Source organism: Stegostoma tigrinum, chromosome 32 (genome assembly GCF_030684315.1).
Source record: "Stegostoma tigrinum isolate sSteTig4 chromosome 32, sSteTig4.hap1, whole genome shotgun sequence".
Taxonomy (NCBI): domain Eukaryota; kingdom Metazoa; phylum Chordata; class Chondrichthyes; order Orectolobiformes; family Stegostomatidae; genus Stegostoma; species Stegostoma tigrinum.
The window spans coordinates 2,950,399-2,976,368 of NC_081385.1; the positions used below are offsets into that span (position 1 = coordinate 2,950,399).

At 42.2% G+C, this 25,970-nt stretch overlaps 1 protein-coding gene across 7 annotated transcripts in view; it reads right to left on the bottom strand.

The window, feature by feature from the left end:
- Nucleotides 1-25,970, bottom strand: part of nectin1b (nectin cell adhesion molecule 1b) — a 517,671-nt gene that overhangs the window by 343,331 nt on the left and 148,370 nt on the right. For all 7 annotated transcript variants that reach the window (XM_059639109.1, XM_059639107.1, XM_059639108.1 and 4 more), the window contains exon 5: nucleotides 24,249-24,400. In XM_059639109.1, coding sequence (XP_059495092.1) covers nucleotides 24,249-24,400 — 152 coding nt within the window. The remainder of the gene's footprint in view (nucleotides 1-24,248; nucleotides 24,401-25,970) is intronic.

The window sequence follows — 25,970 nt, forward strand, 5'->3', positions numbered from 1 at the left end:
TTTCCATGTTTTTGGTAATTTCAACTTTTATAGCATCTCAGACTTTCCTAACAGGGCAGTGTTTGTTTATACACTTGAGGACTGAAGGAAGCTGAAAGCAGCGTTTATAGCTTACCCCTAAGTGCCACCTGGGCAATTAAGAGTCAACCACACTGCTGTGGGTCTGGAGTCACATGTAGGTCAGAACTGGTACTACTGTCATGCTTCCTTAGTGAAAGAAATGGGTTTTTATGACAGTTGGCAGTGGTTACATGACCCCCATTAGACTAAGATTTTATTCGACAGGTTTATTGTAAAAGAAAATTGAACTTGGATTTCACCATCTGCCGTGGTGGGATGTGAACCCCTGTCCCCAGACTATTAGCCTGGGGTTAGGAACCCTTTGATATTAACACTGAGCCACCACCTCACCTCCCTATGGAACATTGGAAACACGAGTGCTTCCCAAGCTTTTCCCAGTGTGACCCATTCCATTGCCTCTGAAAGAAAGCTCTGAAACAGGGAAGGGCAAGCGAAAAGGGGAAGGTGATAGAAGCCTCGCGTACTATCTGGTGAGGAGGGATAGGGACTGGAAAGTTTCACTGTGGTGGGAGATGTTTGAATTGTGGTTAAAGAAAGCAGAAACACAGGGTTTTAGGCCCAACAACCAGACCTCAAAAGGTTGTCTTTATGGGCAGCATCCATAAGTATTTCAACATGAGGGTTTAAAGGGACAGAACTTGCAGCTGCTAACATTCAGCCCATTGCTACCTGAGCACACCATCCCAAAATTTTGCCTCAGGACCATGCTGGTAAAACAACACTGGGTTTAGGGTGTCCTCTATACACAGAGCTTTCATCAGAACCAGGGAAGGTTTGAGGCCATTTTTCACAGGTAGTGGAAGAGACATGTGGTTTTGGATGCTTAAAGGGCTTGATGCATAAACCTTGCAGCGAAAAATGATGGCTGGATCAGCTTTCCACTGTAGGTCATTGGTTGAACGTGTGTCCCACTTAAATCTATATCAACATGAAAAGCAGTGAAACAGGTTTGTCACAAAAAACCGCAAAATTTTGTACTTGCTACGCATTTAGATTCCCTTCTGTTTTTGGTTCTACATTTCATTGTGTATCTTTCAGAGAGACAAAGAATTATTGATAAAAACAAGATGGAAAAGTTAAATTTGTAAGAGTTCCCAAATATAAAAATAATTTTAAGATACAGCAGGTGCAGTAAGGATTGTTTAGCACATATCAACAGCCACTCAGGTAGTTTCAGGTTTACCAGCACGGTAGCTACTGTGCAGTATCCCACAATGAGAATGTTCACAATCCAAACTGTTGTGCATTGGGAACAAGTTGAAAACATGCAAATAATTCCTGAATGGGGAGTTACGGTGAGATGTTGCAAGCACAACCTTGGACCAACTGCAGTAGTACCGAGTCTACACTGGATCCAAACTATATTCAAAGAGTCACAGAGCTGTACAGCATGGAAACAAGCCCTCTGGTCCAATTCGTCCATGTCGACCTGATATTCTAAACTGCTACAGTCCCATTTGCCAGCATTCGGCTAATATCACTCTAAACCCTTCCTATTCATGTACTCTTCTAGGGGTCTTGTACCAGCCTCCACCCATTTCGTCTGGCAACTCATTCTATAGATTTACCACCCTCTGTGTAAAATACTTACCCCCTAGATCCCTTTTAAATCTTTCCCCTCTCACCTTAAATCAATGCCTTCTAGTTTTGGGCTCCCCTACCCTGGGGAAAAGACCTATCCATGCCCATTTGCTTATTGGCCTGTAATGGTAGAGATTTCCCTCGAATGTTATTGTCACAATCTTGCAGACGCTATAACTTTGGCTTAAGATAATAAAGTGTGAAGCTGGATGAACACAGCAGGCCAAGCAGCATCTCAGGAGCACAAAAGCTGATGTTTCGGGCCTAGACCCTTCATCAGAGAGGGGGATGGGGGGAGGGAACTGGAATAAATAGGGAGAGAGGGGGAGGCGGACTGAAGATGGAGAGAAAAGAAGATAGGTGGAGAGGAGAGTATAGGTGAGGAGGCAGGGAGGGGATAGGTCAGTCCAGGGAAGATGGACAGGTCAAGGAGGTGGGATGAGGTTAGTAGGTAGGAAATGGAGATGTGGCTTGGGTGGGAGTAAGGGATGGGTGAGAGGAAGAACAGGTTAGGGAGGCAGAGACAGGCTGGGCTGGTTTTGGGATGCAGTGGGTGGAGGGGAAGAGCTGGGCTGGTTGTGTGGTGCAGTGGGGGGAGAGGACGAACTGGGCTGGTTTTGGGATGCGGTGGGGGAAGGGGAGATTTTGAAGCTGGTGAAGTCCACATTGATACCATTGGGCTGCAGGGTTCCCAAGCGGAATATGAGTTACTGTTCCTGCAACCTTCGGGTGGCATCATTGTGGCACTGCAGGAGGCCCATGATGGACATGTCATCTAAAGAATGGGAGGGGGAGTTGAAATGGTTCGCAACTGGGAGGTGCAGTTGTTTATCGCGAACTAAGCGGAGGTGTTCTGCAAAGTGGAATAACTTTGGCTTGGTCTTTTTAAAAATACCAGGACCTCACTGTCACTTTCCTGCTTTCCACTCAGTCTGATTACATTGAGCTTGGATCTGATTTCTTTGGAGAAATAGCCACTAGTTTCTATGTTGTCCTCAGAGAAATGGTTTTCTATCAGTTTCTCTTCCTTTACCATCCATCTCATTTGCAATAGACTTTGAAGGTTATACCAGGGAGAGCCCCGTAGAGAGCCCATGGAATGCACTCTGGTTTATACATAGCAAGTTTCAAATGCCAGCAAAAACTGCAACCTTCCAATTGGATAGTCAACAGAACAAAACTGGCAAATGGTATTAATTGAAAACATCAGGGCCATAAAAATACTACAAAAAAATGAACTGTTGGACTCAACATTGAAATGTGTAAACTCAAAGCATGTGCACCAACATCTCCCACTTTCAAACAGTCCCAGTTGTGACTTTACCAATCAAACCTGGTGAAATATACAGTCTCTGATTCAATAAGCAAACTGTAAAAGATTCTGAGGAAAAATAACAGCCTTAAGTACTGATCAAGCATGAAAAGGAGCCACATTGCACATCCCACTCCCGATTCCTGCACGTTCCAAGTCTAACCTGCAACCAACGAAAGGCTTCTCTGCAGGATAAGCTGAGTAAGTTAAATTATTAAGGCGTTCACAACGTTTATGATCGATGCAGTGAATAATCTTATTACAAATATGTCTTTCTTCATTTAGGTGACATACATGTGCAGAGTCCAAAGTCCAGCAGCCAGTTTATGCCATTGCAAAAGGTATGAAACTTGTTTCAAGGGGAAACGTCAGTGCCCGCTGAACATAACTCAAGCAGCATTAATGACCAGCCTCTGAAGATGATGATTGACAGGCTGTACTTGCAAAGTTCAGCCTCATCCGCTAAAGACCACATTGCCCATATCAGTTCGGAACTTGAGATTCTTATAGTGACTGCAAGCTTCTAATTTTGAAGCATTCTGTCACAATGTCCCATGTATTTGTGAAAGTGACTGAGCAGTTCGTCAAAAATGTACAGGTCCCACTGAAATTCAGCAGCATTCATGGATTCATTCATGTATCCCCATAATGAAATCTTTAAAAGTAAAGAACTTGTATTAAAAAAGACACTTTATCACTATCCTTAGAGAGTGACCCAATATGTTTCACACCATTTACAGCAGTGTAAGAAGCACAGTGATTATATTACTAGGCTAGTAATCCTGAGATCTGGTTTTATAATCTGGATACACAAATGGAAATCTTTCCCAGGAACATTGTGAATTTGAATTCAGCCAGTTAAATAAATCTGGAATGAAAAGTTAAACGTTAATAATGGTGACCATGATATTGTCTGATCTTGTAAGAATCCAACTGGTTTACTACTATCCTTTAGAGTAGAAAATAATCTTCCCATACACAGCCTGGCCTAGGATAATGTGCCCAAATAGTAACTGATTTCTGAAATAGACCCATAAACTACTGTCAAGGTGGTAATTCACCACACCTTCCATGGTCAACTGGGACGGGCAATAAATTCCTGTCTTGCCGTGATGCCTGTACAGCTGAATAACTAAATAAACAGGCAGGAAATACTAAAGAGGCAACTGTGGTAGCTATTTTATCTGCACCAAGGACTCACAAACTGTCAGGAATGAAAATGAATCTGCTGACCCACAAATGTTGGGTGTGGAAGGGAGGAGGCCATTGGGTCCAGGAGTATCTGTGCTAGCTTATTTGCTCGATAAGTATAATTCAGAATGCATTCCACAACCAGCAGCAATTACAATACACTGAAAGTATAGCAGCTCTGACAATAATAAGCATAGCACTGGAGTTCCCAGTGTAACAAATTCTATTCCCCTAAGGCATCAGTCTCCTGGTGTCCTCCAAAATATCTCCCACCAATCATCACCTTCCAATGGATACTGATTGTGAGGAAGGTGCTAATGGTGCTTGGAGCTTATTCTGGCAATAACTGGTTTTTCCTGAACAACGCCTCCAATGGCTAAAGTCCTTACCCAGAATACAGACTATTGCAATCTATTCCCAGAACTCCAGAACCTTCGTTGCGAGCTGTCTGGATACACTGTGCAGGTTCAGGTTTGCATGCTGCGCACACAGCCTGCTATGATAATTTTTGTAAATCCCCTTTTTAGTACTCACTGCAGCTCACAACTTTCAATCTGAAAAAAGAGATTTGCCTTTACATGATGCCTGACACGGTGGCTCAGTGGTTAGCACTAGGGGATTCTGGTTCAATTCCAGCCTCGGGCAACTGTCTGTGTGGAAATGACACATTCTCCCTGCGTCTGCGTGGATTTACTCCAGATACACCTACAGCCCAAAGATGTGGAGGTTACATGGATTAGCCATGCTGAAATGCTCCGTGATGTGCAGCTTGGTGGGTTAACTACAGTAAATGTGGGGTTACGGGGATAGGTTGGGATGCTCTTTGGAGGATCGTTGTAGACTTGATGGGCTGAATGGCCTCTTTCTGCATTCAAGGGATTCTATGATTCAAAATGCTCTTCAGTCTGTGTGAACTTGGGCTCATAGTATTTAATTGGAATCCAAAGTTTATATTGAACAATTTGAAAACTAATTTGATATTTAGTCTTTATCAATTAAAACAATAAAAAAACTATAAAAATGCTAATATCAGAACTAAAACACCCAGCTCAGTTTTCTAAATTCTTTCTTTAACTACTGTGCTGTTAGGCACAAGGAGGCATCATTTGAAGTACTGATTTTATGAAGCTCAGACAATTTTATGAAAATTGAAAATTCATTCCAAGTCTATCCAAAAGCCAAATGCATTTGTCATTTCTTAAGATGACTGAATTATTAACAGTGGCTCAAAACAAAACTGTCAAACCTCTTGCTACGAATCAGAGTGTAAACTTGCACTTTAACCTGTCTCTACCATCATCTGCTTAATGCTTGGAAATCTTCACTCCTATTCTAGATTCTCCTCGGTTTTCTTCCCACACCAGCTTTGCATTATGCTGCTGGTCACACATCTCAAGATCACGTGATCTTATGCAGAATGCGTGACATTCGTGTGTGCTGGGGAATAGGTGACCAGGAACCAGGACAGGCATACATATATTTATGGTAAACATACAGCTGATCTCCGCTGTTTCCTACTGTCCCTCCAACCACATTCCTTTTACAAATCCCTTTTATCCAGTTTGTGTTAACACTTTCCAACCTTCTAGACCATCTTTACTGTGATGTTCCCTTTCTCTGTGCCCACACATCATTCTGATTAGATCCTTTAACTTCTTATATTTTGTGAACACACATTTCCTCTGGTGAATAAACGGATTTAAAATCTCACGTCCAATCTAATTACTAAATATCCTTTCTGATACTTTTCCATCTTGTTAATATCTTACACTTTAGATATCAGACTTCACAAACAATTCTCAATGATGGTTTGAAGAAAATTTATTTCTCTGCCTCTCCATGGTTTGTGATCCTGGTCATTCTAGTTACCAATTTCTTTGACTGACAGCTCCCAACTGTAATTTCCAAGAAAGTGGTGATTTCAAGCATCACACTTTCACTGACAATACTGGTAAGTATGATTTGTTTCAATCAAATACAGCTTTAGAGTGCTACTCAAAAAGGACTTTCTAAACAGCACTTACTGAGCCCATCATTCTCTCAGAACCATCTCACTCAGGACCATTTTATTACCTCCTTGTATATTTCAAGCTTCATTTTCCTCAGTCCATTCACATCATTTTGCCAGCACCGTCTGATTTACCCTTCACTATAGTTAGTCAAAAGAACACGCTACATCACGCAATTAGTACCTAACAGGAAACTAGATAAATGGATCATTTTCAAATTGGCAAATTGTAATTAGCGAAGTGTCATCGAGTTCAGGCTGGAATCTCAACTATTTATGATCTATATTAATGACGCAGATGAAAGGACAGATTTCACTGCAGTCAAATTTGCGGAAAGTGCAAAGATAGGGACTGGCAAGGAGGTTACAAGGTCAAGTGAGTGGGCAAAAAAATCACTGGCAGATGGAGTGCAAATTGAGGTCATCCGCTTTGGGAGGTAAGATTTCACTTGCAACGAGAATTCAAACACCTGTAGTTGACCTGGCTGAAGGAGGAAGAGAGGAAGCTGCATTTACCCAGTATGCCCTTTATACCAAAGCATTCTATTGTCAATGAGGTGCTTCTGGAAAGTAGGTACAGGTGGTAACATAAGCAATGCAGCTTAATAAGATACTACAAACATTAAAAAGATGCCACAGCCTGGTATTGTTTGAGGGTTAAGTATTGGCCAGGTGAGCTTTCCTATCCTTCTTCAACTTGCACCATCATATTGCTTGCATCTATCTGTGAGTGAAAGCAGAGCCTCAGTTTAACAGCTCATTGGAAAGGCTGGCACTGATACTGCAGAACTGCCCCGGTTCTGTCCTGAACGCAAGCTTACTTTATGAGCTAGTTTCTGGAGCAGTGTTTGAGCTTTCAGACTTTTGAATGGGAAGATTACTACCTGTTGAGCCAAGGCTTATATTTAAAGTCCTTAAGACAGGTTCTTTGACGCACATGGAATTAGTGTGGACTTCGATTCTGGTACTGATAATAGACACTTTTCACTATTCACTATTCTATTCGGGCAGCACGGTGGCTCAGTGGTTAGCACTGCAGCCTCACAGTGCCAGGGACCCGGGTTCAATTCCAGCCTCGGGCAACTGTATGGAGTTTGCACATTCTCCCCATGACTGTGTGGGTTTCCTCCGGGCGCTCCAGTTTCCTCCCACAGTCCAAAGATGTGCTGGCTAGGTGGATCGGCCATGCTAAATTGCCCGTAGTGTTCAGGGGTGTGTGGGTTATAGGGGGGATGGGTCTGGGTGGGATGCTTCAAGGGGCGGTGTGGACTTGTTGGGCCGAAAGGCCTGTTTCCACAGTGTAGGGAATCTAATCTAATCCAATCTAACAGTTCGACCATTCACATAGGAGCAAAATTACTACATATGCTGGAGTCTGTAGTGAACACAAAAAAATACTGTAAATCAGAGCAGGTCTGGTAGCATCCAGAGACAGAGCTAGCTAATATTGAGTCTTGATGACTCTTCATCAGAGTTGGGATGATGAATCATCTCCATGGATGCTGTCTGATCCACTGTGAGTTCCAACATTTGTTTTCAACTCCATTATTCAATCGATCATCCAGCTCAGTCCCATGTTCCTGCTTTCTCCCCATTCCCTTTGATCCTTTTAGCTCTAACAGCCATGCCCAACCCCTACTTGAAAGTATTCAATGTTTTGGCTTCAACCACTTTCTGCAGTAGAGAATTCCACAGATTCACCACTCTCTGGGTGAGGACATCGGTCCCTATCTCAGTCCTAAATGGTCTACCCTATATTCTTAGAGTATGGCCACTAGTTCAAAATATAGATGCAATGAGTCCTCATTGAATGTTGTTCCGTGCAATCCTGCTGCACTTTAAGTTTGTTAAGTAAATGGGGCCTATACTCTCATGCAACACCTCAGGAACACCCCAGCCCATGCCACCACTGCGCCCCCACACCTCACCCAGACCCAACCCCAGGTGCCCTGCAGTTTCCTCAAACTCCTTCTGACTCTTCAACTTGCTGCCTCTCCCAATGCTAAGCTGCAGCTACAGGTATGTCCTCCATATCTATCAGAAATCCCCATCAGTACCAAGATATCCAGCACCCAAAGGGAACTCTCACAGTCAAAGGTCCGGGAGGTAAGTTTCCAGATTTCCCAAATCAGTTTGTTGCTGATTTTGAAATAAAACTCTTTCTTTTAAAATACACAAAGGTTCAATCTCTATCTTTGCAATGTCCTATATCAGTATGTGGTCAGATCCACACTGTTAGAGAGATGCTATCAGCCTGGTTCAAAACTGGTAAGGAGCACTTAACCTCTCTCACTGAGTCAGCTCTGAGGCTTGGATTAAACCAAAGACTAGTTTGCCCTGATGGTACGTCTGTGTGTTGCAGATCAGTCAACAAATACGAGACATGGTTCCGTTAGGGACTGTGGGGCAGACGGGCCGAGACAAGTGGAACAGGAGATAGGGGGCTATACAAGGGCTTGTAATCTCTTTATGCCGGTGTCAGCAAGACTGAAACTGACAGAGTTGAGTAAATTTCAGGAGTGACACACACAAATACTGAAGTCTGTACTTAATTTAGACTGATGAATGTTATTGAATTGTGTTTATACAATATTTACATTATATTCAGCAATATCTCATTTTGCAAGTTATTTCATGATATTCTGTACAGTAATTCACTATGTTAAGATTTTATCTGAGGAAACCCAACTTTGACTTTAGCATTGTTTCCTACGGGGTTCTGTGATTCACTTAAAGTTGTTTCACTGTCAGGAATGCAACCATAACTTTATGTGAGGACTAATTGTATACCAACGGGAGGTCAGCTTTTGGGTCCTATTCCTCTGAGAGCACATAATACTAACGTACACTCAAGGAGATCAGTGACAAACTTAGTTCAAGCTAGATTCATATTAAAGCTGAATGGGCAGAATTAATTTAAAAATCAGTTAGAAAATAAGAGCATGTTTACTGGATAGTATACATTGCACCTAAAAACTGAAGCACTTCTGTAAAAGCACACAAAGCAGAGCTTTTTCAATAGCTCTCAAAACATTTTAATTACATAGTATTCTCCAATACCTTGCAGGAATTCTTAAACTGTATTTTCATAAATGCTGTATACAGACAGAGAGAGGTGAGAGACAATTAGAATGAGGCGCGAGGTTGTAAGTCCTACAATACAAACACAGCCTTTCATTTTGCCTGAAGGCCTACTCAAAAGCCTTCCACCGTCAGTATTCAGAGCTGAAACAGCCAAGAGAGAGAACTCAATGGTCAAAAGACTAGAATCTCAGCAATACGGTAAATATATTTCGATGGGTTTCCCTTGTAAGTTCTGGAAAATGATTATTGTGAAGTAATTAGTATAAACAAACAAGATTGAAACTTTCATAATTAAAGCACATTGCGGCAGAGCAGTGAGCCACAGAATCGGAGAATAATGCAACACAGATGTGGCCATTCGGCCCATTGTAGCTGAACCAGCTCTTTGTTCGAGCTATCCATTTTTTTTCCATTTATTTCTTTGGTTGCATAACAGTTGATTTTGATTTTAGCTCCAGCAGGACACCACCTGTGGGAGCATAGGTAGCCTCTTGTGGCTGTGATCCTGTTTGGTTTAGAGGAGGCCTTGGGCATGCTGCACACAAATAAATTTGACAGCAGCAGCAGAGAGCAGAGCACGAACGGTAAAGCAAGTCAAAAAATTCTCACCGTTGCACCTGCTGTTGCTAAGTTAGTCAGAGTTTTGGACACAGTGTAAGGAGCTCTATTCTTCTGCCTTTGGCCATACTCAACTTGAGCGGAGGCAACTAACCCTGATGCAGAAGGAAACACTCCATTTCCCAATGTGTAAATCCTGCATTTTAGGATCTGGGAAAACAAGTCTTCTGCATGCCAATCTCACCACGGAATGAAACCCATACCCTGAACACAGAATTTGTCTGGTCTCAGACTGAATTATAAACGCAAGCAAACTGGCTTGTGGAATTGTGCAACATTGTGTTCAGTGGTGGGTGAGGAAAATAAAACCGAGGAATTCGCTAAAAATTGAGAAGGAAACTTTTTAAAAAAACTTGTAATTTAAGTGTGTTTGGTCTAGAATCCAAATAGCAGCTCAACTCCACAGGAGACTCCATTCTATACAGAAACCACAAGTTTAACTGTGCTTATGTTGCTTGTGCGCCTAAGCAATGATTATGATTTATTCTGAATTCTTTTTAAAAACAATTATTGAGCTGATGGTAGACATGCTGGCTCCCAAGCTGTCATACCTCACACTGATAAGCACAAACTAACCCAATTAGGTTCAAGACAGCTTCCTGCCTCAGTCATGTTGAAAAGTTCCAATTGATGTCTTACCCTGAGGAATCTTCTTAAAATTGTAATTTTAGCAGAAAGACCAGACATGCATTAAAAATCTTCAGTTATTAAGGCAATTTGGATGGCATTTTATAATCAGAATTCTTATTAAGCTGTAGCAGTTAAAATGTCACACACACTCAACAAACTCTTTGAATGCCAATTAATAACCAAGCAAAGATTTCCTACACCTCATCAATAATAGGGACGAGAGTTAGCATTATGGCAAATGCCACCCTGTACATTAATAATCTAATTTTTACTCCATCCTCTTCAAAATATCCCCGAATACCAGTGAGTGGTTTAACTTGTTGTCCTCTGGAAAGAGATTAATAGTATTTTGAGTCATGTTGTATCTGTATATCATCAGCAGCTTATCAGAATATTCAAACAAAGCGTGACAAGCACAGCACGATCCCATGAAGAGGATTACTGCCTTAAAATATGCTTGTGTGTTTTTCTATTTTGTAGAACTTACACTGGAGGCCTAGCTGTGTACAACTTGTTAAAGTTCTATTCAAGTGGTAGGATTGGGACCCTAATGTGGAGAAGAATTATTGAAGGGAGTGAGAGTTAGCAGGGGTATGAGAACTGAATTATAAGTGAGATTCAGAATATCACACCCTGTTGTGCTGGATAGTGATTAAAGTTGGTAGCTTAAGCAAGGTGTACACTTTATTATTTGTAATGCAAGCTCCAAGTTCAGTCATTGGTTAAGTTGGTCTCCCTCATTAGTCTGACCCAGTTCTACACTAATTCACATTTGTCATGTGTCTGCCCATTTCAGCTGTCTATGTCTCCCTAAAGACTTATGCTCCTCAGGTGTTCACAGAATTTCAGAGTTTCAAATCCTCTGCAAACTTTGAAATTATGCACTGTATACCTAGTCTACATCATTGTAAAATGACCAAATTGTAACATGTTGATGGACACTGAATTAACCAAATTTCAGGTTGCTATACTTTACAGTTTATCAATTTAGTGCTTTTTGATTGCAGAACCCTTCTGAACATTGCCCACTAACAACCCAGGCTGTTTTGCAGATTTCTACTTGTAACCACAACTCTCTCACAATTGTAGCAGGCATTGACGTGGAAAAGAAACGGTGTACAAAGCAAGATATTGGGAGACTGGGGACACAGAGACTCCTGTTACATTGTCTGCTGGATAGTGTATCTGAGAACACTTGCATTTGGAAAATAAAAATAAGATTGGAATGAGGCAAAATATGTTAAACTAATACTTGAAACCGACTTAAATCATGAACAAGTTAGAGAAACTATTTTAATTTTAGTGAACTGCTATAGCATTATGTGCTTGTACTACTTGTAAACCATAACATTTTGGCCCCTGCAGGGTTAGTCTGTACTGCATAATGACAGATTGTGGAACATCAAGATTTTGCTCAGTGTAGAAAGACCCTGAACCTACATCTACAGCTGGGCTCTCAATCCAATGAATTTCCTACACTCAAGAGCCAACTCAACTCCCAGAATAATAGAAGGAAGATCTACACTAACCTACAATGGAGCTTGCCATCCCCAGTCAAACTATCCCCCATTCCCAGAACAATGTTTGCAACAGTGTACAATAGAAACAAACCACAGTAAACTCTTCTCTGTAACATCACACTTTACAGGGCAATGCAAGGTTAGGCCAACCTTGGATCTCTAAATCCTGCTGGTGGTTTAGAACTAGGTACCAATCTGATCTTCTGGCTATTGAAGTAACTTGATGTGAGAGACAAAACAAAAATAAGATTAAATCAGCAACTGCAATGTTTGGGGTTTCACTGTGGTCCATTCAAGTTTTTTTTATTCCCTTGTGGAATGTGGGTCTCGCTGGCTGGTCCAGCGCCTGTCCCTAGTTGCCCTTCAGAAGGTGGTGGTGAGCTGCCTTCTCGAACCCCTGCTGTCCAAGTGCTGTAAGTAGACTCACAACGCCATTAAGGAAGGAATTCCAGGGCTTATACTTAAAGTAATTTACCATAACAAGGATTAAACTCAGTGTGTGCATTAAGTTAGCTCTGCACTTAGATCGAAGACTTCACCAACTTTGATTTAAATTTTTAAAACAAACTTAAGACCAGCAGCAAATGCTGCAATCTCTGCCATCAGAACAAAGCCAGTCACAATCCCTATCTGTCTGACTGGAGTCACAAGCAGCACCAAGCTCAATCCTCTGTCACAGTGAATGTTGCAGGATTTGAGTCACTGAATACAGGGACTAGCTCAACAGTACTAAATGGAATATTGTGCTAATACACTGTAGTACTCACTTTTAAAAACAATTCCAATAATAAAACGCTATCAGCAATCAGAGCATGTGATTGGTGACCACTCGAGTGAGCAGCTCCGTCAACCCACTGAACCCTGGATCTGTTCATGTCTCCAACATGACAAACAGAAAGCAGCAAATGAGCCACAAAGGACTTGCATTAATCAGTCATTTGCTCAATTGTCAGCACAGAATTGGGAACCTTACACAATTACACCATGCTTTCGAGTGCTCGTTTAAAATATTGTTACCATGACAACCCTCTTTAAGCTTACTAGCTTCAGAAACCATTAAGGGAATATTCTGCTACAGTTTTCACAAAATTACTTCAGGAAATAATAAACTGCGAACATCACTGACTCCCTTTCTTACCTATAGATGCAACCAGTCCCACATATTCCGGGCTAGTTTCCCCCATTCTACCCTCTGGAAACTTGAGGGCATCCAAAAATCTGACGAAGCTTACATTGAAGCTTGAGCCAAGGGTTGTGTTCAATTATGACCCCTGTGCTCACTGACCTACACCAACCCCTGGTCATGTGTTAAAAACCAAAAGAACTGTGGATGCTGCGAATCAGGAACAAAAACAGAAGTTGCTGGAAAAGCTCAGCAAGACTGGCAGCAGCTGTGAAGAAAAAAATCAGAGTTAATGTTTTGGGTCCGGTGATCCTTCCTCAGAACTTCTTGATTTTAAAATTGTCAACCTTGTTTCCTTGCTCTCATACCTCCAGCCCTCTCTAATCCCTCCCAATCGCACATCCTCTGAAACTCTGCTTCCATTCAATTCTGCCTTCCTGCAGTGTCCCTATTTTGAATCACTCTAACATTTGAGGCCAGGCCCGTGGATGTCCAGACCTTAAGCTCTGGAATTCCCCTCCCAGAACTCCCCCAGCCCTTTACCTTGCTTTTTCCCTTTTCCAGTTCCTTAAAACCTCTTTCTTTTTTCAAGCTTTTGGTTGCCTGACCTACTTTTTCCTTACGTAGTTGAGAATCATACTCCCAACATCTTACAGATACAGTATGCATTTATATAAATAACATACATTACTTAAATATTTTAAGTATTTTAGTTGTGAACTAACAATAAGTTTACAAATTTAAGCTGTTGTTGGGCAGCATCCAGGAATCATAGGATATCTACAGTGTGGAAAGAGGTTGTTCAGCCCATCAAGTCTACATACAGCACCCTACCCAGACCCAAGTCCCTATCCTATCCCTGTAACATTGCATTTCCCATGGCTAACTCTGTTAGCCTGTACATCCCTGGACACTACAGCATGGCCAATCCACTTAATCTGCACATCTTTGGGCTGTGGAAGAGAGCTGGAACATTCAGAGAAAGCAGACCCGGGGAGAATGTGCAAACTCCACACAAACAGTAGCCCAAGGGTAAGAAATGAACCCAGGTCCCTGGTGCGATGAGGAAACAGTGCTCAGCACTGAGCCACTGTGCTAGCCCCAGGAATGGTGTAGCTAGCTTTCAAACAGATGGATAGGTAAAACCAGACTTGTTTTAGTGTTGGCCATTCCCTAATGTGGAGAAAGCTCTATCTCTAACACTATGTATGGATATTTTAATGCTTATCCAGGGGACAGAGTATACATAACACAGGAACAGGTGTAGGCCTCTCAACGCTAACAGTCTGCTCCACCATTTCATGAAATCATGGCTGATTATTGATCTCAATGCCACTTCCCCATATTACCACAACATCCCTTCACATCATTAGTTCCGATAAGCAATCAACTTCAGTCTTGAACATGCTCATTGATTGAGCTTCAACATCATTTGGATTAAAAGTGCCAAAGAAATTCCTTCTCATCTTAGTCTTAAATGACCTACACCATATCCTGAGATGGCATGGTGGCTCAGTGGTTAGCACTGCTGCCTCACAGTGCCAAGGACCTAGGTTCAATTCCACTCTTGGGAGACTGTCTGTATGGAGTTTGGTCATTCTCCCTGTGTCTATGTGGGTTTCCTCTGGGTGCTCCGGTTTCCTCCCACAGTCCAAAGATGTGCAGGATAGGTGGATTGGCCATGGGAAATTGCCTGTAGTGCCCAGGGATGTGCAGATCTAGGGTGGGATGTTCTTTGGAGGGTTGCTGCAGACTCAATGGGAGGCCAAGCGGCCTCTATCTGCACTGTAACAATTCTATGATTATAATCTCTGGTTTTGACTCACCAGTCAATGAGAAACCTATTGCATCATGCCCTGTCAGAATGTTCCAAGTTTCACCCCGATTCCTCAAAACTCTGGGCACTGCAGACATTGTCCTTTCAATTTCTCCTCACAAAACAATCCTATCATCCCAGGGATCAAGCTGGTGAACCTCTGTTGCATTTTTTTAACATTGTGAGTATATTCCTCCTCAGTAATGGGAAACAAAACTATATTTTATTTTTTCACTCGTGGGGCATTAACACTGCTGGCTAGGTTGGCATTTCTTGCCCATCTCTTTCTGTCCTCCAGAAGGTGATGAGCTGCCTTCTTGAACCATTGCAGTCCTTAAAAGGACCTACAGTGCCATTAGGGAGGGAATTCCAGCATTGACACTCAATATAATTATAATAAGGATTACGCTAACCCTGTGTGCAATGTCAGCTCTGCACTTAGATCAAAAATTTTACCAGCTTCGATCTGCACAATTGCCTTCAGTGACTCATGAACAAAGACACCCAGATCCCTAACAACAATACCCACACCCTTCCATATTATTAAGAAATATTCTGTCAGCTTTGCCTGCCAATCTGAAGTAGCAAATTTATCAACAGTTTATTCAGTCTGCCATATTCCAGCCCATTTAGTCCGTTTGTCCATATCCCAAATGATCATAATATATAGGAGCAGAATTATCCTCCGACACTTCCGCCATCTACAATGCGACCCCACCCCCAAGCCATTTTTCCATCCCCACCCTTGTCTGCTTTCTGGAAAGACCACTCTCTCTGTGACTCCCTTGTCCTGGACGTGAGTTTGCTCGCTGAGCTGGAAGGTTAGTTTTCAGATGTTTCGTCACCATTCTAGGTAACATCATCAGTGAGCCTCCGACGAAGCTTCGTCGGAGGCTCACAGATGTTATCTAGAATGGTGACGAAACGTCTGAAAACTAACCTTCCAGCTCAGCGAGCAAACTCACATCCAGAACCTCAACCTGAGCTACAAATCTTCTCAAAACTTGCTACTCCCTTGTCCGCTCCACACTCCCCTCCAACCCCACCACACCCGGCACCTTCCCCTGCAACCGCAGGAAGTGCTACACTTGCCCCCACACCTCCTCCCTCACCCCTATCCCAGGCCCCAAGATGACCTTTCATATCAAGCAGATGTTCACCTGCACATCTGCCAATGTGGTATATTGTATCCATTGCATCCGGTGTGGCTTCCTCTACATTGGGGAAACCAAGCGGAGGCTTGGGGACCGCTTTGCAGAACACCTCCGCTCGGTTCACAACAAACAACTGCATCTCCCAGTCGCGAACCATTTCCACTCCCCCTCCCATTCCTCAGACGACATGCCCATCATGGGCCTCCTGCAGTGCCACAATGATGCCACCCGAAGGTTGCAGGAACAGCAATTCATATTCCGCTTGGGAACCCTGCAGCCATATGGTATCAATGTGGACTTCACAAGCTTCAACATCTCCCTTTCCCCCACTGCATCCCAAAACCAGCCCAGCTCGTCCCCTTCCCACAACCAGCCCAGCTCGTCCCTCTCCCCCACTGCATCCCAAAACCAGTCCAGTTCTTCCCCTCCCCCCACTGCAACCCAAAACCAGCCCAGCCTGTCTCTGCTTCCCTAACCTGTTCTTCCTCTCACCCATCCCTTCCTCCTACCTCAAGCCGCACCTCCATTTCCTACCTACCACCTCACCCCATCTCCTTGACCTGTACGTCTTCCCTGGGCTGACCTATCCCCTCCCTACCTCCCCACCTATACTCTCCTCTCTACCTATCCTGCTTCTCTCCATCTTCGGTCTGCCTCCCCCTCTCCCTATTTATTCCAGTTCCCTCTCCCCATCCCCCTCTCTGATGAAGGGTCTAAGCCCGAAACGTTAGCTTTTGTGCTCCTGAGATGCTGCTTGGCCTGCTGTGTTCATCCAGCTCCACACTTTGTTATCTAGGAGCACAATTAGGCCATTTGGCCCATCAAGTCTGCTCTGTCTGGGCTGATGTGTTTCTTGACCCCATTCTCCTGTCGTCTCCCTGTAACTCTTGATTCTCTTATTTATCAAGAACCTAACTATCTGAGTCTTAAAGACACTAAGCAACTTGGCCTCAACAGCTTTCTGTGGTAATGAGTTCCACAGATTAGCCACCCTCTGGCTCAAGGAATTTCTCCTCACCTCAGGTCTAATGGGTCATCCTAGCAAGGTTAGGATAAAAGCTAAAAGCTTTAGGCCTTTCAGCTTGCCCAATGAGAAGTGAGCTCATAATAGTCCACTTATTCAGTATAGATCTCATCTGATGCCTCATCTTGTTTTTGTAGTTTATGCACCAGTCCTGGCATTGTGGCGCTATCAGCACTGACCCACTAAGGCAGGGTTGTTCAATCTTTGGTCTCATGGGCCATACAGGTGTGTACCATGCAGTAATCTTCTCTCTGTACTGACAAGCTTATGGATGCACTTGGTATCACTGTCCTTAGACATAGCAGACAACAAGCTCACTCATTGTAAAACAAGCCTCTGGTTTTTAAGAGCTGAAAAAAATGAAGGTGGTTTCATTAAAAACCTACACCAAGACCGACTGACCGGGTAGATGCCGAGAGGCTGTCTTCCTGTTAGAAATTCTAAAGCAAGAGAACATCATTCCAGAATAAAGGAATCAGCAGTTTGGAACTAAGATAGAGAGAAATGCCTTCACTCAGAACAGAGTTTTCCAACCAAACCATACATTCAAGACTACAGGCATCAGATTTTGACATTCAGAGAATCGATGATAATGGAAATAGGGCAGAAAAGTGGAATGGAGATAGAAGATCAGCCTGATCTTGCTGAATGATGGAGCAGGCTCGAGGAACCAAATGGCCTATTCCAGCACATATTTCTGATGTTCTTATCTGCAAACATTTTTCAGTCATTGACAGATCTGTTCTTTGATCAGGATGTATTGATCCATGTAACAATAGCATGTTAGATCACTCATTTTCGACTCCCTGAACTAAAAGATTCATGCCAAAAAGTAAAGAAAAATTGATAATAAATAACACTGGATGGAGTTCTAGAACTTGAAAAACTTGCCCTTAGACTGATACCACTGGCTAATGTCTGGTCTAGTAAATAGCATCAGTCACCAAATAATTATTTCCTAATAAGTACACACGCATCAGCCACTGATTACAACAGAGCTGCTGCCTCACAGCACCCAGGCACCCAGGGTGGATTCTATCCTCAGGCGACTGTCTATGTAGAGTTTGCACATTCTCCCTGTATCTGCGTGGGTTTCCTCAGAGTGCTCTGTTTCCTCCCACAGTCCACAGATGCGCAGGTTGACTGGATTGGCCATGGGAAATGCAGGGTTACAGAGATAGGGAGTGAGGTGGTTCTGGGTGGGATGCTCTTTGGAGGGTCAGTGTGGACTCAATGGGCTGAATGGCCTGCTTCCACACTGTAGGGATCCTATGGATACTCATGGTGAATGTGTGCAACCATGAGGTACTGGTACTGGTACTAAAGATTCTGAGCCAGAAATATAATTTTCCAATGATAGTAAAAGGGGCTGAGAGAAAGGACAGAAAGAAAAGGCAAAGTGAGGCAGGAAAAGATAATGAAACAGCATCACGGAATCTTTACAGCACAAAAGATCATTCAATCTATTGTGCTACGCCGGCTCTTTGAAAGGCCTATTCAATTAACTCTACTCCTCTGTTCTTTCTATATAATCCTAAAATTTATTAATGTTCAAGCAATTATCTTATTTCTCCAATGAAAATTACTGCTTTTATCAATTGTACAAGTAGTGCAGTCCAGATCAAAAAAACAGGTAATTAAAATATAAGTCTAATGACCTACTGATAAGAGAACATCTTCCATTATTTTACCAACAAGAATCGAGCACATATGAACTTTTGAGTCTTATGCAACATCTGCCATGTATTAGCATTAAATTTCCTTCCCCAAAGATCTAGTACATAAACACACTGGTGTAATACAGAACATCTGGTAAACTGCAGGCAATCCCCCTGGCACAAGTTGGTTATTGCTGTCCCTTACACTCTATTTTCCCCCGTTTGTGCCCCATTATTCCCTTCCCCAGTTCAGTACTTCTCTCCACCTTTATCCACTGAAAGTGAAAAAATTTCAGAATTTAAATGGAGACTGTCACAGCCATACGCACGCATTTATCTCTCGAATATCCGACATCTGGTAACTATTAAAAAAAAGAGTTGTAGAATTAAAGTTTGACAGTCACCCTGGATGAGCCTAACATTTAAAAACGTTACAGGATTTTACTTACAGTACATTATCTGGTAGCTGATCAATAAAACCCATGTATTTATTTTGCACATTCAGGAGCCCTAGAGATGATCTGCTCATTCAGGGTCAATGGCTTGGTTGCAATCTGCTTCAGTTTGTTCAAAGTATCTGGATTTTCAAATTGTGAAACTTTGCTGAAGTAATGGGATATTTCAGATTCCACTGCTCACTGTCCTCATTGTAATAAACAGAAGGTGAGCCGTAATGATTTTCAAACTATGACAGGTTCATTAATGAAGTTATTTTCACTTAGAATGCCTTTACAGCCGGGAGTGCCTGTCATGACTGTTTGATTGATCAGGCACACAGAGTCCTCACTTTACCCTAAACCCATCTGACTCCCCACAGTTTTTAAGCCAAGCTGCAGAAAAACACAGCAACTCTTGAATCTTCCTATTTTCAGCTATCCTGCAACTTGTATTAATTTGAAATAAGGTTTGAGAGGAAGAGAGGGGCAAAGCACTAATATGCAAATATAAAAGGATCCTAACTGTGTAAACGAGTGTGAGAGAGATAAGCCATCAGTGAAAGCAGCTGCAAGAACATTAGCAAATTCCAAAGAATTAAGAACAGACAAAGAGGTCATTAATAGATGGCCTTTGTACTCAATTCATGAATGAGAGCATCTTCTCATTCATGTGCTTCAATGAACAAAGATCTTCAATAAAACACAAACATTGGTATCTATAAAAAAAGGAGGCAGGTTAACATTGCGGATTTGGACAGTTGAGAAAACTGAAAGATAATTTATTTTTTACCCTAGAGAAACATGTGGAGTAGGCGAGAAGAGAAACAAGTCAATATCCAAATAGCCTGCATTTATATAGCATCTTTAACACTGCAAAACATATCAAGATGCTTCACTGTGGCTTGATAAGAGATGAAACTGAGCCACGTATAACATTAAAAGATGAGTATTAAAAGTTTATTGACAGAAGTAATTTTAAAGTGGTGTCTTTGGGGAGGAAAGCGCAGCAGAGATTTTTTAAGGGGGAATTGTAGAGCTGAGGGTTCAAGTTGCCAAAAGCAAGGGCAGGTGAAAGCTGGTGAGTTATGCACAGAGATTGGAAATGGCGAGATTTTAAAAATTCTGACCAGTTTTAATAAAGTGATTGGAGAAAAATAATTTACACTGGGTTGGGAAATTAGTGACCAGGGATCACGGATTTAAAATGGGTGCAGTGCGAGGACGAGAGCAGGAGAAAATGCTTTATACAGACGGTGTTGGAACATGGAATGCCTTGCTGCAACAAATGATCAAAGCAGAGACCATGGAATATTTAATACAAAAAAGTGAATAAATATTTAAAGCAGTAGGTGATAATATAGGGCTGACAGCATGCACAGGAATGTGTGATCAATTTTGAATTGATGGAGAACTACAGGGAGAGAACAGGGCAATGAGAATTGAAATGGATTAATTCAACAAAGAGTTGGCACAGAAACATAGGGATGAATAGCCTCCAGCTCTGTAAGCCCTCATGGTTTTATGAAAGACAATGAAAAAGTGAAAGTCTGTAAAAGCAGTTGAAAAAAAGGAAGAAATGGTAGAAATAAAAGCCTAGTCTATTGAGGAAATCTTAAACAAAAGCAAAGTTTTGGAGACAGTCAGCCTGGTATACAAAAAAATTAAAGCAAGTCAGTAGACCTGGTGAGACGACATGTCAGTGCCTTATCACGTCGGCTTGATAATTCACATCTATAGGGAGGAATATTATGTTTTTTTTCCTTTGGCTCGGTCATTAAAAGGCCATTATGCACCAATTAACACTGTCAGTCTGGAGCTGCCCTGCACAGTTCCTGACATGCGTCCCAACATGGCAGACAGAGGGACATCTTGCTTGGTGGTTGTATGACTGGAATGAGGTCAGGCGGGTGGGCTCAGAATATGGAGTTCCTGATTGGGGCTGTTAATCTGGTCCAATCAGGAATCTCTGGCAGCACCAGGTGTGTCCCTGACCCAAGACCAAGGTTCAAGTCCCACCTGCTCTGGAGGTGTGTAATAACATCTCTGAACAGGTTACTCAGATACATTGGATAATTAAGCAAAAAAAGGTTTAGAAGAATTTCAATATTAAAAAAAAATTAACAGGAGTGTCAGAGGCTCTGTTCACTCAGTGCTGGGTCTGAGGGAGCTGGATCAGTGTTAAGGACTCTCCATGTATAAATGAAAGGTGACTTGGTGAGGGGCCTCTGTGGAGTTATTTCAGTGGGCAGGGAGCTGGAACTCCTGCTGGATGAGATGGTGCAGAGGCAGGGTTTCCTAATCCCCAGGACCAGCTGTGAAGGTCACATTACCAGACCATGACCAACCTGTTCCCAGGAACCCCCTAGGTCTCAGACATCCACAGGAATGCCCAGCAGTGGTGGAAGATGGTCAATGGCCTTTCCTGCTCCACCAGTGTAGCTGCTATCATCTTCTCTCCACTACCTCACCCTCAATCTCTTTCTGCTGCTGCACTCACCTCTCACCAAGGCTCCCACTCTACCTGCCTGCAACATCTTCCCCACTCACACCCAAATACCTCAACCCCAATACCTCTCACCCTGTATGCCCTCTGCACTGCCCTCACTCGCTTGGTGCTCCTCCCCACCTTCAACAGGGTGCCTCCCACTTTCAGCTTTGGTAGAACCCGCCTCTCCCTCATTCCAAAAGGAAAACGGTGCACAACAAGGCAGAAACAAATAACTTTCAAATTCAGACTGAAACCAGGAATTGACTCTTCTAGTTTATTTTTGGGACGACAATCCTTCCTTTCACCACTCCCAAACCCCCACATCACACACACAAAACGGACAAAGGGTCAGATTGAGAACACAATGAGTGGCAAGACTCATCACATCAGCCAAATACCTGGAGGTGAAATAGCATCACAAACAGTTCAAAGAAACTGAAGACATCAATTATTCAGGTGTTTGAACCTCCGAGTGTGTTCGTTTTAGAAATGGACCCATTAAATGGAAGGAACTGACAGTGCCTGCTTTTTCAGATTATGTGTTGAACAGCTTCAGTGTTAGGTTTGTGGGTGATGTGAGAGGAATAAAACAAACTTGTCAGAACACATTCTAAAGCTACCCTCTAATTCCTGAATTTCCACGTCATTCCTCCCTCCCGATGCCAACTGGTTGTTCCTCAAGGACAAGATGCATGGGAGCCAAATGTGGACTACAGATGACCCCCTGTATAAATCCATAAATTTAAAAAAAACAAGATTTGACATGATTATCTCTAATCATATTTGAAACACATGAGAGATCTTAAAACTGCCAATACTGCAGTCCCTACATCTTCCTTTAGCAATTGGGAAGAATCTCCAGAGCTCATCAGCCAAGGACACACAGTGAGAGAAATATTGCACCTGAAAGCAGACCAAACAGCAACATCTGCAGGAGCTTTTATTTGAGGGCAGACATCAATAATTTGCAACCGTAACTGAAGCAGACCCCCTCTAGTACACCACGCAATAAATTAGACCAAAACTAACTAAACCTAACAAGGCATCCATTTCCCTACGCAGTGTCATGTCATGCATTAAACATCTATGGTCATCATTTCACAAACTTGCACAGAATCGTTTGTGCAGGTTTCATACCAATGGACTAGACAGAAGTATTACAGTATATTCTGTTTGCGCAGTTAACCCATATATTTGACAAAGGGTCACCACGGTGTTTAAGTTGTGGTGTATAGATTGGTGTTCCCTTTTCAAAGTCCTCTGTCCTCGTCCCGATGAGTGCAAGACACAAAGCATTGAGCTCAGGCCTCCTTGTAGCAATGATTAACTCGTAACCTATGTATGAATGGTTAAAATGGAGAGAGGGATGAAAGTGGAATAGTAATTGCATCCAATTGTATAAAAGAATAACAGAGCCCTGAGCATTTGCAGGGAGTAACCTGTATCTTCTTGAAAAACAGTTCGATAATAATTATACACAGATGCTGTGACCACTACTCAAACTCTTTACTTTGCTGATATTAGAAGCATACAGCACAACATAAGAGGATGCATGAACTGAAAATATGATCTTTGTTGGGGTTTGAGTTGCTGACATTGAGTGAAATGCAGTTAAAACAAGGATCAGTTGCAATAATTGAGACATGCACAATTAAAAAAAACTTGGGTGAACCCACAAAACATCTGAAATAAAAATCTTTTAAAATACCCCGCAGCCCCATTATCTTGGTGCAGTGATTAACGTTTCATAACCCCTCAGTAATGAAAATGTCAGTTCTTGAAAGCCTTAGGACCACATTCTGAAGTTATGACGTTATCTCATACCGTGCCCTTTATATGATTCTGATACATCAAACCTGACTGATCCGTTCACTCCCTGTACAGATGGTACAGAATAGATCTCTCTCTTGCCCTCTCTCATGTTTGCTCTTTCAGAGACAATAAACTGCCCACTTCCTTTGTAACCCTGACAGATTGGCTAGTGTCTGGACATTCTTTTCCTCAATTCTTCCTCAACAAACCTTGTTTGTTGACCATTTCACGTGCAATTGTGTACTTTACTCTCACTTCTAATTCTTGATCTAATCAAAGATGGAGACGAATGGTCATATTGTCTCGTTTGCCATTCAGTATGCTAAGTAACTTGAAATAAAGTGTGCATCCCTGGCTCCCTAAACCAATGCACTGTTCTGCATGAGGTCAGACAGTTATTATCTGTACAAGGCAGAGGTCTCAAAGCATTTTGCACCTTCTGATTCTAACATTCATTCTTTTCCATCTGCTCGTTAATAATGAGTGAATGACAGTTGTGTCTGGCAATTCGATTTGTAAAATTCAACTTAGGTGAGAACAGCTCCATGACAGATGAGAGGAGAGAACAGTAAAGTGCTTAGATTCAGCAAGGAAGTATTTAGATCCCCGCGCCACACACCAATCATGCAATTATGGATTGCTGCAAAGATAGCAGGTTCAAAGATTAGCAAGCTTTTGTTAATAAAGATTTTTCCACAAGCCCCATCCTACCTGTAATGTTGACCTCAACCAGACCCGACCGTGTCCCAATTGCATTTGTAGCCTCACAGACGTATGTCCCAGCAAGGTCATAGGTCACAGTCCCTTTGAAGAACAGGGTTGTGTTCTGTGGTTCCACATTTACAGGCAATGAGCCATTTAACCTGTAAAAATAAACACACTGCCATCTCAACAAAGATCAAAGCTATTAAAGCATTCAAAAAGTGTTTTCTCATCTGAGGCACCAGAAACTAAATTCAGCTCAGATGGAACAGATTAAAGTCTCCTCCATCTGACAGTGATACAAAGGAATGGATTGATTTGAATGATCCTCCATATGGGACACGTGGGTTGAGCCCAGAAGCAGATAGAGTATTCCTCATTTCAGGTTTTGAGCTCAGTGTTAGCAAGTGACACACCAGTCAAGAAAAACTACTGGCAGTGTGTGAAGGGCTGCAATGCATTACATTGCCAATTGTTTGGTGCCAGAGTGATATTCAGACAGCCAGGGAAATACCAGCACTATCACAGATTCCCAAGGAGATAATTGATCAGAGCAGCACCATGAGACTGCTAGAGAGAGACACTAGCCCAAAGAAATACCATCAGACAACCCGAGAGATACAGGCCAGTCACTTTTCATTTTGTAATACATTTTTATCACTTGTGTCACTGAATTGTCTTTTACTGCTTTTATTTAAGAATTTATTTGAAGGTCTAGCCTCTCGCAAGACCTATGCTCAATACATTTATAGAACTGTGAGACTAAGCTGAGTTTGAATATTGCAGTGTGAACACAAGAGTATTAATTCACCTGCGCTGTAGAAATATTATCTGTCTGTCTCTTCTGGATCTCTGTACCCAATCAGTTTTCTAGTTTACTTCAAGAGAAATTCAAGGGCAAATTTCAAACGTCCATTAAAGTTTATTCTGAGGTTGTTTTTAAACAGAGGCTTACACAAGTTTAAAAAAAAACAGGTAAACAAGCTGAGATAACAAGGTGTGGAGCTGGAGGAACACAGCAGGCCACGCAGCAGAGGAGCAGGAAAGCTGATGTTTCGGGTCTAGACCCTTCTTCAGAAATCAACATGCTGTTTGCATATCATTGAATTTGCTTTGAGTCACTAACTTTAAAAAGCATTAAGTGTCGAGAGAACTTTAGTAGGTTTGTCAAATCTTTGAAAGCAGTGCAGGTACCTAATAAAAGTAAAATACTGCGGATTTTGAAAATCTTAAACAAGCACAGACAATGTTGTAGAAACTGAGTAGGTCTGGCAGCATCTATGGAGACAGAAGCAGAGTTAACATTGAATCCAGTGATCCTTGTTCAGAAACTTCAGATTTTTTTGTTGACTGTTTCTCTCCACAGATGCTGCCAGACCGGCTGAGTTTCTTCAGTATTTTCTGTGCTTGTTTCAGCTTTCACCTAATTTTTGTTGGAACTCTTCATACATTTATGTTGAGATATCCCAATTTCTAACAGCTGTATGCAGAGAGTGATATGCCATATTGAGTTGTTAAATGACTTGAATGAACTGTCCTCTTTGGAGTGTGTTCTCTATGTTAACTACTTGTCTGAAGACTTGGAACAACGTGGGGATCTGGGGGGAGTGGAGAGGTGGCCTTGCATTAATCACCAGCTCTGTGCTTGACTGATTTTTCTCATTCCTTTATTTAAAATTAAGAGTTTGCATTTGTCTCAATGTGTCCCTTTCAACTCTAAACTGAGTTTCA